Source organism: Pipistrellus kuhlii, unplaced genomic scaffold, assembly GCF_014108245.1.
Source record: "Pipistrellus kuhlii isolate mPipKuh1 unplaced genomic scaffold, mPipKuh1.p scaffold_m20_p_35, whole genome shotgun sequence".
NCBI classification, from domain to species: Eukaryota; Metazoa; Chordata; class Mammalia; order Chiroptera; family Vespertilionidae; genus Pipistrellus; species Pipistrellus kuhlii.
In genome coordinates this window covers 3738950-3751984 of record NW_023425535.1, presented here as the reverse complement: position 1 = coordinate 3751984, position 13035 = coordinate 3738950, and the positions used below count along the sequence as shown (strand labels likewise).

At 41.4% G+C, this 13035-nt stretch overlaps 1 protein-coding gene across 5 annotated transcripts in view; it reads left to right on the top strand.

Annotated features, from left to right (window-relative positions):
• The window catches only part of SHLD2 (shieldin complex subunit 2), a 130579-nt gene extending 120414 nt beyond the window's left edge, over positions 1-10165 (top strand). For all 5 annotated transcript variants that reach the window (XM_045570695.1, XM_036461223.2, XM_045570694.1 and 2 more), the window contains one exon: positions 9575-10165. In XM_045570695.1, the coding sequence (XP_045426651.1) occupies positions 9575-9759 (185 nt within the window). In that variant the 3' untranslated portion in view covers positions 9760-10165. The remainder of the gene's footprint in view (positions 1-9574) is intronic.
• Positions 10166-13035: the final 2870 nt, after the last annotated feature.

Below are 13035 nucleotides of genomic sequence, written 5' to 3'. Positions count from 1 at the left end.
AGGCCCAGCTGTGAAGCAAGGCCAGCTGCTGCTGCCGGGCCTTGTGCCTTCTTTTGGAATCTCTGGGGCTCTCTGATCCAGCTGTAGTTTGGCAGGTTTTAGGTGGAGAAAGGACAGGCCATTCATATGCAAAAGCTGATATGCACAGCTTGGGTTGGGTCATAAATTGGGTGGAGTGGGGTCTCTGGAAATCACCAGGGTTGGAGCAACCAGCAATGGCTGCCCGTCAGCCCTGAACCAGAAAAGTCCCCACATCCTGTGTCCCAGTGCAGTAACAATGATTGCTGAGAGCACCTCTGAAAGGAAGCCGCCCTGGTGTTCCTGTCCCAATGCCAGACAGTCCAGTTTCTCCCCATATGTGCCTGGGTCCCCCAGGGTTTCACTAGGAACTGGAGTTCAGAGCAAGTGGGAGCTTCTATCTCCCTCCTGGTTAAAAGAGCAGCACGTCCAGGTGCCAGCACTTCCGTGCCTCCACTCCTCTTACCAGTCTCACTGCGTCTTCTTCACCTCTCCAGTTGTGGAACTTCCTCTCAGTCAGCTTTCCCACAGTTCTGGATGGTAGTTGTTCTGCCTTTTAGCTGTAATTTTGATGTGGTTGTGAGAGGCAGCAAGTACAGGTGTTTACCTATGCCGCCATCTTGATTCAGGATCTTAGTTTATTAAAATTTAATTTTATTGAGGTGACATTGTTTAATAACATTATATATATTTCAAGTGTACAGTTTTCTAGTACATCATCTGTATATTGCACTGTGTGCTCACCACCTCTTTAGTTATGATGCTAGGTATAGTCAGTGGCTAACAACGAAGTGAAAATACCCGTTTGCCAGGTGATCCAACTTGATAACTTTCCTCATTAGTCTCAAGCAAATGAGGTAATCTGGCTCTTTTGATTACTATGTGTGTTTTTTTTTTTAAGATTTAAATTATTTTATTATTTATTTTTTATTCAGGGAGGATGGAGAGGGAAAGAGAGATAGAAATGTCAATGATGAGATAGAATCATCATTGATTTGGCTGCCTTCCACACTCCCCACCGGGATCGAGCCCACAACCCCAGGCATGTGCTCTGACTGGGAATCAAACCATGACCTCCTGATTCATAGGTCGTTGCTCAACCACTGAGCTTTGCTGGCCAGGCTAGAAATTTTTACTTGAATGCTGAACGTTGCATATAGAAAAATATAGCTGAGATAAACAGTTGTTGTTTTTTTAACCTGGAAATGGGCATACCTTTTCTAAACCTTTACTGGGCAAAGGGTGAGCAGAGTGGAGTCACTCTTGTCAGACATTGAGTTGTGTTCAAGTTTGTTATTGCTATCATTACCTTCAGGTCACTACTGGCTTCAAATTTCTCTAGCATCATATTGTGGGAAGTTATTTTCTGGTTTTCCCCAATATTCCTGCTCTACCATCCACTTTAACCCTTCCCTCTGCACCTGGACCTCAGAGAGAGTTTATCTTCATGTTCTTGCATCTGCCCTCTTTATATGCACTTTATTGTGCATATAAAGCTGGGTGGTAGTGGCAGAAATTAATGTCTTTCATGTATTTACTTATTGAATTTATTGGGGTAACATTGGTTAATAAAACCATACAGGTTCCACCTGGCTGGAGTGGCTCAGTTGGTTAAGCGTTATCCTATGCACCAAAAGGTTGCTGCTTTGATTCCCAGTTGGGAAGCATATGGAAGGCAGCCAATTGATGTTTCTCACTCTGATATTTCTCTCTCTCCACATATGTCCTTGAATGAGGATTCAAAAATAAAGTAAAATATAAAACAAGTGAACAAAAAAACTACACTGGTTTCAAGTGTACAAATCAATCAGACATCACGTGCATACGACACTGTGTGCTCATTGCCCAAAGTAAAGTCTCTTTCATTTCCCATGTATCCTCCCTTTGCCCACTTCCACCTATCTCCACCCCACTTTCTGTCTGGCTATCACCATACTCTTGTTCATGTCTATATTGTATATACATATTTTTTTCTTTATCCCTTCACCTTTTTTAACCCAGTCCCTAAACCCCCTACCCTCTGACAGCTGTCAGTCTGTTTTTTGAATGTATGGGCTGTTTCTATTTGGTTTGTTAATTTATGTTGTTCATTAGATTTCACTTGTAAGTAATACCATATGACATTTGTCTTTCTGTAACTAGCTTTTTCCACATAGGTCCATTCATGCTTTTAAAATGTAAAATATCTTTCTTTTTTACAGCCAAGTAGCATTCATTGTATAAATGTACCATAGCTTTTTATCCACTTATCTACTGATGGGCCCTTTGGCTGTTTCCATATCTTTTTTTTTTAAATGTATTTTATTGATTTTTCATAGAGAGGAAGGGAGAGAGATAGAGAGCTAGAAACATCGATGAGAGAGATACATCGACCAGCTGCCTCCTGCACACCCCCTACTGGGGATGTGCCCACAACCAAGGTACATGCCCTTGACCGGAATCGAACCTGGGACCTTTCAGTTCACAGGGCGATGCTCTATCCACTGAGCTAAACTGGTTTCAGCTATTTCCACATCTTGACTATTGTAAAAAAAAACAAAAACAAAAAAACAAACGCTGCTCTGGGGAATTAAAAATGGCCGCAGAGTAATGGAAGCTACACTGATACTCTCCCAGGATCAAACTGGAAATACAATAAAAATACAGAAAAACCACCGTAGAATATCAACTGAAGACTAGCTGGAGAGAATCCTGATAACAAAGAACGGAAAGTGGAAACCGCATAGAGACTGGTAGGAAGTGTGGAAGTGCAAAAGTGCTGGCCAGACTCCCACAGACAGCAGCTGAAGGTCTGGAGGGATATTTCAGCTGAAGGGGGTTCCCACTGAGAACTCTGAGATCTAAACCCCAAGTTTGGCTCCCCAACCCAGATCACCAGAACTGAGAAAGGTGCCCACATAACACCTGCCTGTGTAAAGCAGCAGCCAGAGATGGTAGAAAATGCAGGCACTCTCTTAAAGGGCCAACCCACAAAATTTAGTGTGCAGCTACTCTCCTTGGGCTCTGGCAGAGGGAGGGCAGAGTGGACTGGAACTGTGTGAAGAGAGTCCAGAGTTGGGGGCTCTGGGATTGGAGCTCAGAGGGCAGCCACCCCTGTTTCCTGTGCCGAGTCATTCCCTCAGGCTGCAAAAGACATCTTTCTCCTATGAGCCTTTGCTGTCCAGGTGGTTTTTTCCTAGGGGAAAGGCAGTCATCACACCCTGTTAGAAGAACTCTCACCCCACCATCTGATCCATAACCTAAGGTTGATCAAAGCTGATAATAATTAGACTACAAGCAGACTGCAGGCAAATGAGGGTCTCTGGAAGCTTTGAATCTTTGCCTGATTTCTTTCTGGGCCTGGGGCTTGGAAACACAGACCCTGTTTTACATCTTAGTCCCCTCCAAAGTCATACAGTTCTGAAAACATCTTCCCTACTCAACCTCAGGCTCCCTTCCTTGCCCAGGGAGGGACTAGCAGATCTCTAAAAGAATGTTCCTGGAGATAAAAAATGGTGGCAGAGTAAGTGAATGCTGCACAGATAGGACATGCTCCCAGGACCGAACTGGAATTACAACTAAAATACAGAAAAACTGCCTGAGTAATCAATGGAAGACTCACTGGAGAGAACCCTGATACCAGAGGACCGAAAGTGGAGACCACATAAAGACTGGTAGGAGGGATGAAGGTGTGAAAGGGCTGGCCAGGCTCCCACACACAGCAACTGAAGTTCTTGAGAGTTATCTTAGCTGTGGAGGGCTGCCACTGAGAACTCTGGGCTCTAATCTCCAATATGGGTCCCCCAGCAGAGAGCACCCACATAACATCTGGCTGTGAAAAGCAGCAGAGTTGCTGTCAACCAGGGAGAGCAGGTTGAAAATTCTGGCACCCTCTTAAAGGGGTAAGGCACAAAATCCCCTGTGGAGCCACCCACTTTGTGCTCCAGCAAAGGGAAGGTAGAGTGGACTGGAGCTGTGTGAGCAGAAGCCAGGATAGGGGTTACTGGAGTTAGAGCTCTGAAGGCAGACACCCAGGTTTCCTTTGCTGAGTCATTCCTTCATGCAGTGGAAGACAAGCATTCCCACACATACATTTGCTATACAGGAGGCCTTTCCTGAGGGGAAGACAGGTGACCCACCCAATTGGAAAACATTCTGCCTACAGTGCTGAGTTCTTGAGGCCACTTAAGAGACTGAAAATAATAATTAGCCTCCAGACAGAAGCAACTGCCCACCCTGTTGAAAAATACTCTCACCACATGTGAGGACAATTGCCAGAGGTCAATTCAAGTTGTAATCCTATCAATCTATAGACAGAGGTGATCTCTGGAGGCTTTGGGTCTTTGCCTGATCTAATTAGTCAGACAGCATTTTACACTGTCCTACACCAGAGATTGAGAGGTGTAGCAGATATATCTAATATATAGTCACAAACCCAAACAGGCAGCCAAAATGAGGAGACAAAGAAAAAAAACCTCAAAATGAAAGAGCAAGAGAATTCTCCAGAAGAAGAGAGAAATGAAATGGAGATAAGAAATTTATCTGATACAGAGTTCAGAGTAATGATGGTAAAGATGCCCAATAGCATGAAAAAGGATATAGTAACTATGAAAACAGAAATAAAGAATGACATAGTACAAATAAAGAACACACTGGAAGGAATACACAGCAGATTAGTGGAAGATGAGGATCAAATCAGTGAATTACAATAGAAGACAGCATTGAAAAAATCATTCAGAGAACCAAAAAGAAAAAAACAATTAAAAAACAGGAGGACAGCTTAAGGGAGCTGTGGGACAATGTGAAACATAACAATATTCAAATAGCAGGTATGCCAGAAGAGGAAGAAAGGGAGAAAAGGATAGAAAATGTGTTTGAAGAACTAATGGCAGAAAACTTCCCTAACCTGGTAAAGGAGTAAGTTTAGGAGGTGCAGAGAACCGCAAGCAAGAAGAACCCAAACAGGCCCATGCCCAAACTTACATTGCCAAAATTTAAAGACAAAGATAGAATCTTAAAGGCTTCAAGAGAAAACCAAACTGTTACCTATAAAGAAGCTCCCATAAGGCTGACACCCAATTTTTCATCAGAAACTCTATATTCCAGAAGGGAATGGCATGAAGTTCTCAAAGGTAATGGAGAGCAAGGATTTGAAACTAGATTAGTATATCCAGCAAGGGTATCATTTAAAATAGATGGTCAAATAGAGAGCTCCTAAATAAAAATAAAAAATAAAAAATAAAACTTCTAGAGGACTGTAATGGAGAGAGTGACAGCAATACAGTCATAGTAGGGGACTTTAATATCCTGCTGAATTAACTGGATAGATCTTCCACTCACAAATGTAATAGGGAAACAATGACTAAAGGACATACTGAATCAGATGGATTTAATGGACATTTATAGAACATTTCACCCAACAGCAGCAGAATTTACATTCTTCTCAAGTGCACATGGGACATTCACAAAGATAGACCATATGTTAGGACACAAAATAAGTCCCTACAAGTTCAACAAGATTGAAATCAAATCAAACATCTTCTCAGATCACAATGGAATGAATTTAGAAATCAAGTATGTAAAAACACCCCAAAACATTCAAACACATGGAGACTAAATAGCATATTGTTAAACAACTAATGGCGTGGTGCATGAATTCATGCACTGGTGGGGTCCAGCCTGTGGGGGTCATCGTGGGTGGGCTGGCTGGGGAGAGGGGCCACAGGCATTCTAGTCTTTCTGCTATTTGGTCTATTTGCATATTACCCTTTTATTATATAGGATGAATGGCTTGCCAATGAAATCAAGAAAAGAAACAAAAAACTTCTTGGAAACAAATGAAAATGAACATTCAACAACTCCAAATCTCTGTGACACAGCAAAAGCAGCACTGAGAGGGAAGTTCATAGCACTACAGGCATACCTCAAAAAAAAAAACAAGAAAAATCAACAATAAACTATTTAATGCTACAACTTAAAAAACTAAAAAGAGAACGGTAACAAAAGCCTAGAGTAAGTAGAAGGAAGAAAATAATAAAGTTTAGAGCAGAAATAAATAACATAGACTAAAAAAGTGATACAAAAAAGTCAATGTAATCAAGAGCTGTTTCTTTGAAAGGATAAACAAAATGGATGACCATTAGCCAGACTCCTCAGGAAACAAAGAGAGAAAACCCAAATAAAATCAGAAACGAAAGTGAAGTAACCACTGATGCCACAGAAATATAAAGGATTGTAAGAAAATACTTTGAACTATATGCCAACAACCTGGACAATATGGATGCAATAGACAAATTCTTAGAAAAATACATACAATCTCCCAAAACTGAATCAGAAAGAATCAGAAAACCTAAACAGACCAATAAAACAACTGATGAAATAGAAGCAGCATTAAAAAAAACTCCCAGCAAACAAAAGCCCGGGTTCACAGGGGAATTTTATCAAACATTCAAGAACTAACACCTATACTCCTCAAAGTATTCCAAAAAATCCAAAGGAAGGAACACTTCCAAACTCTTTTTATGAGGCCAGATTATCCTAATTCTAAAACCAGATGACATTACAAAGAAATAATTACAGGCCAATATCCCTAATGAACATATATGCTAAAATCCTCAACAAAATATTAGCAAATTAGATCCAGCAATATATTAAAAAGATCATACAGCATGACCAAGTGGGATTTATTCCAGGAATGCAAGACTGGTACAATATTCACAAATCAGTAAACTGGATACATCACAAAACAAATTGAAAGACAAAAATCACATGATCATTATCAATAGATGCAGAAAAAGCATTCGACAAAATCCACTTTTGATAAACACTCTCAGTAAAGTGAGAATAAAGGAGCATATCTCAACATGATAAAGGCCATATTGACAAACCTATAGCAAGCATGATACTAACTGGGCAAAACTAAAACTGTTTCCCTTAAGAACAGGAATAAGACTGGGTTGTCCATGTTCACTGCTCTTATTCAACATAGCACTGGAAGTCCTAGCCACCGTGATCAGACAAGAAGAAATAAAAGGCATCCGAACTGGAAAGGAGAAAGTGAAATATTCATTATTCGCAGGTGACATGATATTGTACATAGAAATCCCTAAAGGCTCTACCAAAACACTACTAGATTTAATAAATGAACTTGGCAATGTAGCAGGATACAAAATGAACACCCCAAAATCGATGGCATTTTTATACACCAATAATGAATTCCAGAGAGAAACTAAACAAGCTATCCCATTTACCATTGCAATAACAACAACAAAAAAATTAAGATAGTTAGGAATAAACTTAACCAAGGTGGTAAAAGACCTATATTTGAAAAAGTATAGGATGTTGAAAAAAGAGATAGAAGAAGATATAAACAAGTTGAAGAATATACCGTGTTCATAGGTTGGTAGAATCAACACCATTAAAATGTCCATACTACCCAAGGCAATCTACAGAGTCAGTGCATCCCTATTAAAATTCCAATAGCATATTTCACAGATCTAGAACAAATACTCCAAAAAATTATATGGAACTAAAAAAGACCCCAAATAGCTGCAGTAATCTTGTGAAAGAAGAACAAATTTTGAGGAATTATAATACCACATATCAAGTTATAGGAGGCGTATATACTTTCAAATTAGTATATTATGTTTCTTCAGCTATATCCCCAAAGTGGGATTGCTGGATGAAAAGGAAGTTCCATTTTTAATATTTTTGAGGAAACTCCATACTGCTTTCCATAGTGGCTGTGCCAGTTTGCATTCCCACCAGCGGTGCACCATGAGTTTGATATCAGGTAGTGTGATACCTCCAATTTTGTTCTTCCTCAAAATTGTTGGGGCTATTTGGAGTCTTTGGTGGTTCTGTATAAATTTATGGAATATTTATTCTATTGATAGATCTGTGAAATATGTCATTGGTATTTTAATAGGAATTGCAATGAATCTATATACTGCTTTGGGAAGTATGGACATTTTAAAAAAATTCTCACCCGAGTATATATATATATATTTTTTTATTTTATTTGTTTGTTTTGTTAATCCTTACCTGAGGATATTTTTTTCCCATTGTTCTTCAGAGAGAGTGGAACTGAGTTAGGGAAGGAGAGAGAAATAGAAACATAGAGAGGCATTGATTTGAGAGAGAGACATTGACTGATTGCCTCCAGACCAGAAGTGGGGAGCAAACCCACAACCAAAGTATATGTCCTTGACTGGTAATTAAACACAGGATCTTTCAGTTGATGCTCTAACTATTGAACAACACCGGCCAGGGTCCCTGTAAATTATTATTATTTTTTAATGATTTCAGAGAGGAAGGGAAAAGGAAGGAGAGACAGCAATATCAGTGATGAGAGAGGATCGTTTACTGGCTGCCTCCTCCATGCCCACCACCAGGGATCAAACCTTGAAAAGGAATCAAACATCAACTTCCTGATTCATATGTTGACGCTCAACCACTGAGCCACACTGGCCCGTCCCCTGTAAATTCTTCTTCTTTTCACTTAGCGTATTCTTCAATTCTGACTTTGTTTTTTATGATTTCCATTTCCTTTTTTATGCTTTTAAGTTCTAAGTTCAACCACTTTTTCCCTAAGTTCCTTGAGCATCCTTATAACCATTTTGTTGAACTCGGCATCTGGTGGTGTGCTTCTTTCCCTTTTGTTTGATTATTTTTGTGGAGTTTTGTTCTGTTCTTTCATTTGGAATCTGTTTCTTTATCTCTTCATTTGGCAGCCCCCCTGTGTTTGTTTCTGTGAATCAGGTGGAGCTGTTGTGTCTCCTGGGCTTGGTAAATTGGCCTAATGTAGTAGGAATTCTGTAGGGTCCAGTGGCACAGCCTCCCCACCACCAAGTTGGGCACTCCAGGTGCACTCCTCTTTGGGGCTGTGAACACCCTCCTGTGGTAGTTGAGCCTTGATTGCTGTTGGCATGGCAATGAGAGGGATTTACCTCCTGGCCAACTGGCTGCAAGCACTGGTTGCTACCTTGTGGAGGATCATCTGGGCAAGGGCACACCCTATATAGCAGGACTTTGGTGCCTGTTGAGTCCACACCTTGAGTGTGTCGCTTGTGGAAGTGGTTGTGTGGTGCTTCAATGTGTTCTGAAGCTGTCTTCTGGGTGTGCTGGCTCTGAGCCATCCCAGGAGGTGGAGGCCAAGATCCACTGCTGGCTATGTTCTGCCCAGGGCCACCCAGCATGTGCTCCAAAGCAATCTGCAGGTGCTATTTGTGCTGGGCTTGGAGGTGCCTAGGAGAAGCCAAGTTACGAAACTTTGGTTTCAGGCTGAATTTAAGAAAACAATCTCAGTTCTTCTATTGCTTTAAGAAGCTAGTATCTGTACCATAACGGCAAATGCTGTCAGTTTGAACAGCGTGTTATCTATGCCCTCTCTCCATGGCAGGAGTCAGTGTCACCATTCTAGCATACCTTCAACAAGCTGTGACTAGAAAGTGAAGGGAGAGCAAGAGAAATTTACAGTAGGGTTGGGACTGAGAGCCAGGGGAAGAGTGAATCTGCAGTGCGTGTTTCTGCCTGCGGGACCGGACACTGAAAGTGTACGTGCTTCCTTTCTCCGCAGCCCCGCCCTCGGAGGTCACCTATGGCTTGGTTGCAGCGGACATGCTCCACTCCTTGTTGGCAGCCTGCGGAGCGCCTTGTGTCCTGAAAGTGCAGAGCCTCTTTGTGTTGGAGGAAAACAGCTACCCGCTGCAACAGGACCTCTCCCTGCTGGACTTCTCGCCTGCCTGGGGAGCATGCTCCTAGCCCTCCCTGAGGCCAGTGGAGACCACTGAAAGGATTTGTTTCCAGCCCAATGAATGGCAGGGCTTTTGCTTGGGGTTTTTAAATACACAGGTGTGGGCAAAGTATGTTTACAGTTGTTCATATGAAAAATAATACAATAATAAATACATCCTATACAATAAAACTATTTCCTGGAGGGATTGGGCCTAAGGTGGCAGGTGGACTTCCCCTGAAGGGTTCAGACTGTGAGAGGATGCAGGCCGGGCTGAGGGACCTCCCCAAGTGCATGAATTTTGTGCACCAGCCCACTATATTATAAGAGCACACTTTCACATGCAACTATAACCCTACTTTTGCTCACCCTTGTATTTTATTAAGAGCTAAATAAAGAGTTAAATATGTAAAATAAAACATTTTTCTAAGAAAATTTTGTTGGGATTTTTGTTTTTATAATTTCCTCTCTTGCTTCTAGAGCAGCAGTTTTCAACCTTTTTCATCTCATGGCACGTATAAACACTAATTACTAAAATTTTTGCTGATCTGACAAAAAATAGGTATAATTTGATTCATTTACACCAGACAACTATTGTGTTGGCTCCTTTCATTTTAATTTGACAATCTAAGGGAAAAGAAGGCAGGGCCCTTGACTAAATAGTTGGATACTGCATGTTTTAAAAATTCTTGCAGTACACTGGGTGAAAATCACTGTTCTAAAGAAATTATCTAGCAATAAAGGCAATGTTTTCCCGGGAATTCAAGGTTCACTTTCTACAGTCCTTGCCACAGTCCAGGTGCTGGGTGAAGTACTGGGATGCAGGTGTAACACTTCTCAGGAACTCCTTTCTGCTCTATTCTCAAACTCTAGTTTTCCGTATTCCTCTTTAGTAAACTCACTATGAGATGATTTTCTCATCTACATAAGCCCATGTTTGGACAAGTTCAAGATGAACATGTCTTTTTATGAAGAATTGAAAATGATGAAGACAAGGCCATGTTTCATTTTACAGAAGGAGGAAGTGCCACATTGTTAATTGGGATTTGAGTGCCTTATTGAACTGACTTACCAACATTTAGCAATTTATGTTCTCATTGTGTTTGTCGAAGAAGCTCATATAAAATGGTAATCACCAGTGAGGAAATATGGAGTGGCACTTAACTTGTAAATATGGACGGATTATGTTGTGACTTAATGGATTAATAATATTGCTTGAAAACAACTAAACACAACTTGATGAAATTAGCAAGTTTATTTAACTGTGTTTTGCTAAATTCCTATAGTTCATTGAAATTATTTTCTCTAACTCAGGTTTTATTCCTCTTTTTAAAAAAAGTTTTGATTCTCCCCAAAATAATATGCAAATATGTGTATGGGACAGTGCAGACAAAAGTTCATTTTTTCAGTGGAGAGGGTCCATGCCTTTCAATAAATCCTCAGAGGCATCTTTGATTTAAAAAAAAAAAAAGATAATTTCTGAGTTAATTTGGGGGAAAGACAAGGAGAATAGACCAAAGGATTTCTGAGGTTTTATCTAGCACCTATAAGGTGGATAGGGAGCTGTCCTGTCCTGGCCAGTTTGACTCAGTGATGAGTGTTGGCCTGCAGACTGAAGGTTCACAGGTTTGATTCTGGTCAAGGGTATGCACCTCGGTTGCAGGCACAATCCCCGGGCCTGGTTGAAGTGCACGAGGATGTGGCTCTCTCACATCAATGTTTCTTTCTGTCTCTTCCCTTCCCTTCCACTCTGAAAATCAATGGGAAAAAATCCTCCTCCAGTGAGGATCTCCCCCATCCCGGCCACACCCAGGAATCATCCTCTGAAACCAGGTCAATCCCGTCACCAACCAAGCAGTTGAGTTCCTGATACTATATGAATTAAGAAGTCAATATATATAACATTCTGAGGTGACTCAGGTTGGACATTAAATATTGTGCTATGACTTTTCTCCTTATGCAGAGTATCTGTTTGCAGAGTGGCTTCCTGGCTTGCTGCCAGCCTGTGCATGGTACATGCTTATGAGTTCAGGATCTATGACAATGTGAATAATTCAGATGTTTACAATAAAAACACATAATGTTTACAAAAATACATGAATACATGAATTCACTGATGTTAATGTTAAACTTTATGGAAAAAATAGTCCTTTGAATCTTTGGTGGTTAGAAATTAAAGACCCCAAATCATGTGCAATAAACAGTAAATAAAGTTACACTGAATGACAAAAAAAAAAAAAATATACATTAGGGGCCAGGAAATGTTCAAAGAACTGGGGAACCATTCCCAAATCAGGAAGGGAAGTCACAGGGTGTATATTATTGCTATAAATATAGTGTTATCTACTACTTACAATATATACAATGTAATGTATCAGATGCCTTCCTAGCGCATGAAGTATGTATTCTCATATAGTAATACTGGTACATATGTTATAGTTATGGCAGTATGTCATAGCCTATCTATATTAATAAAAGGGGTGATCAGGCCAGGAGGGGAAGGCAGGAGTGATCAGGCCAGCAGAGGGGTGCAGTTGGGGGCAATCAGGCCAGCAGGCCAAGTGGTTAGGGGTGATCAAGCATGCAGGCAGGTGAGCAGTTAGGAGCCAGCAGTCCTGGATTGTGAGGGGGTTGTCTGACTGCCAGTTTAGGCCCAATCCCACAGGGGTCTCAGATTGGAGAGGATGCAAACCAGGCTGAGAGACACCCCCGTGCATGAATTTCGTGCACTGGGTCACTATTCTACAATATATACCGTATAAAAGAGCCAGGATCCATAATGTTTAAAAACAACCAAAGGCTCATCTGAACACCAGAAGTCAGTCATGCAGTCAGTGCTAGGTTGCCGTGGTAACCCAGCACTGACTGTGGAGCAGGCCCGGAGAGAGGCCCAAAGAGAAAGACAGGGTATGATCTGCAGCCTCCAAGGCAGCTGTTGATCAGCCATTGCCACTCTCTTTCTCTCTGGGCTTTGCCAGTAGCCTTGTCTCTGTTTCTTTCTGGGCTTTTGTGGGAGCTGCTGATCAGCCCCACCTCTCTGATCAGGCACAGAGATAGGCCCAGAGATGCTGACTGGCATAGAAACTGACCAATCAGAACCAAATCTGTGTGAAGTGTGAGGAATCAATGGCTGTCTAGGAGATGGAGCTTTTGACGCTGACTGACATAGAAACCAACCAATCAGAACCAAATTGGCCAGCAGGAAGGGCATTTGGGGGCAAGATCAGGCCTGCAGGGGAGGACAGTTAGGAATGGCCAGGCAGGCAGAGGCAGTTAAGGGCAAGATCAGTCTGGCAAGGGAGGGT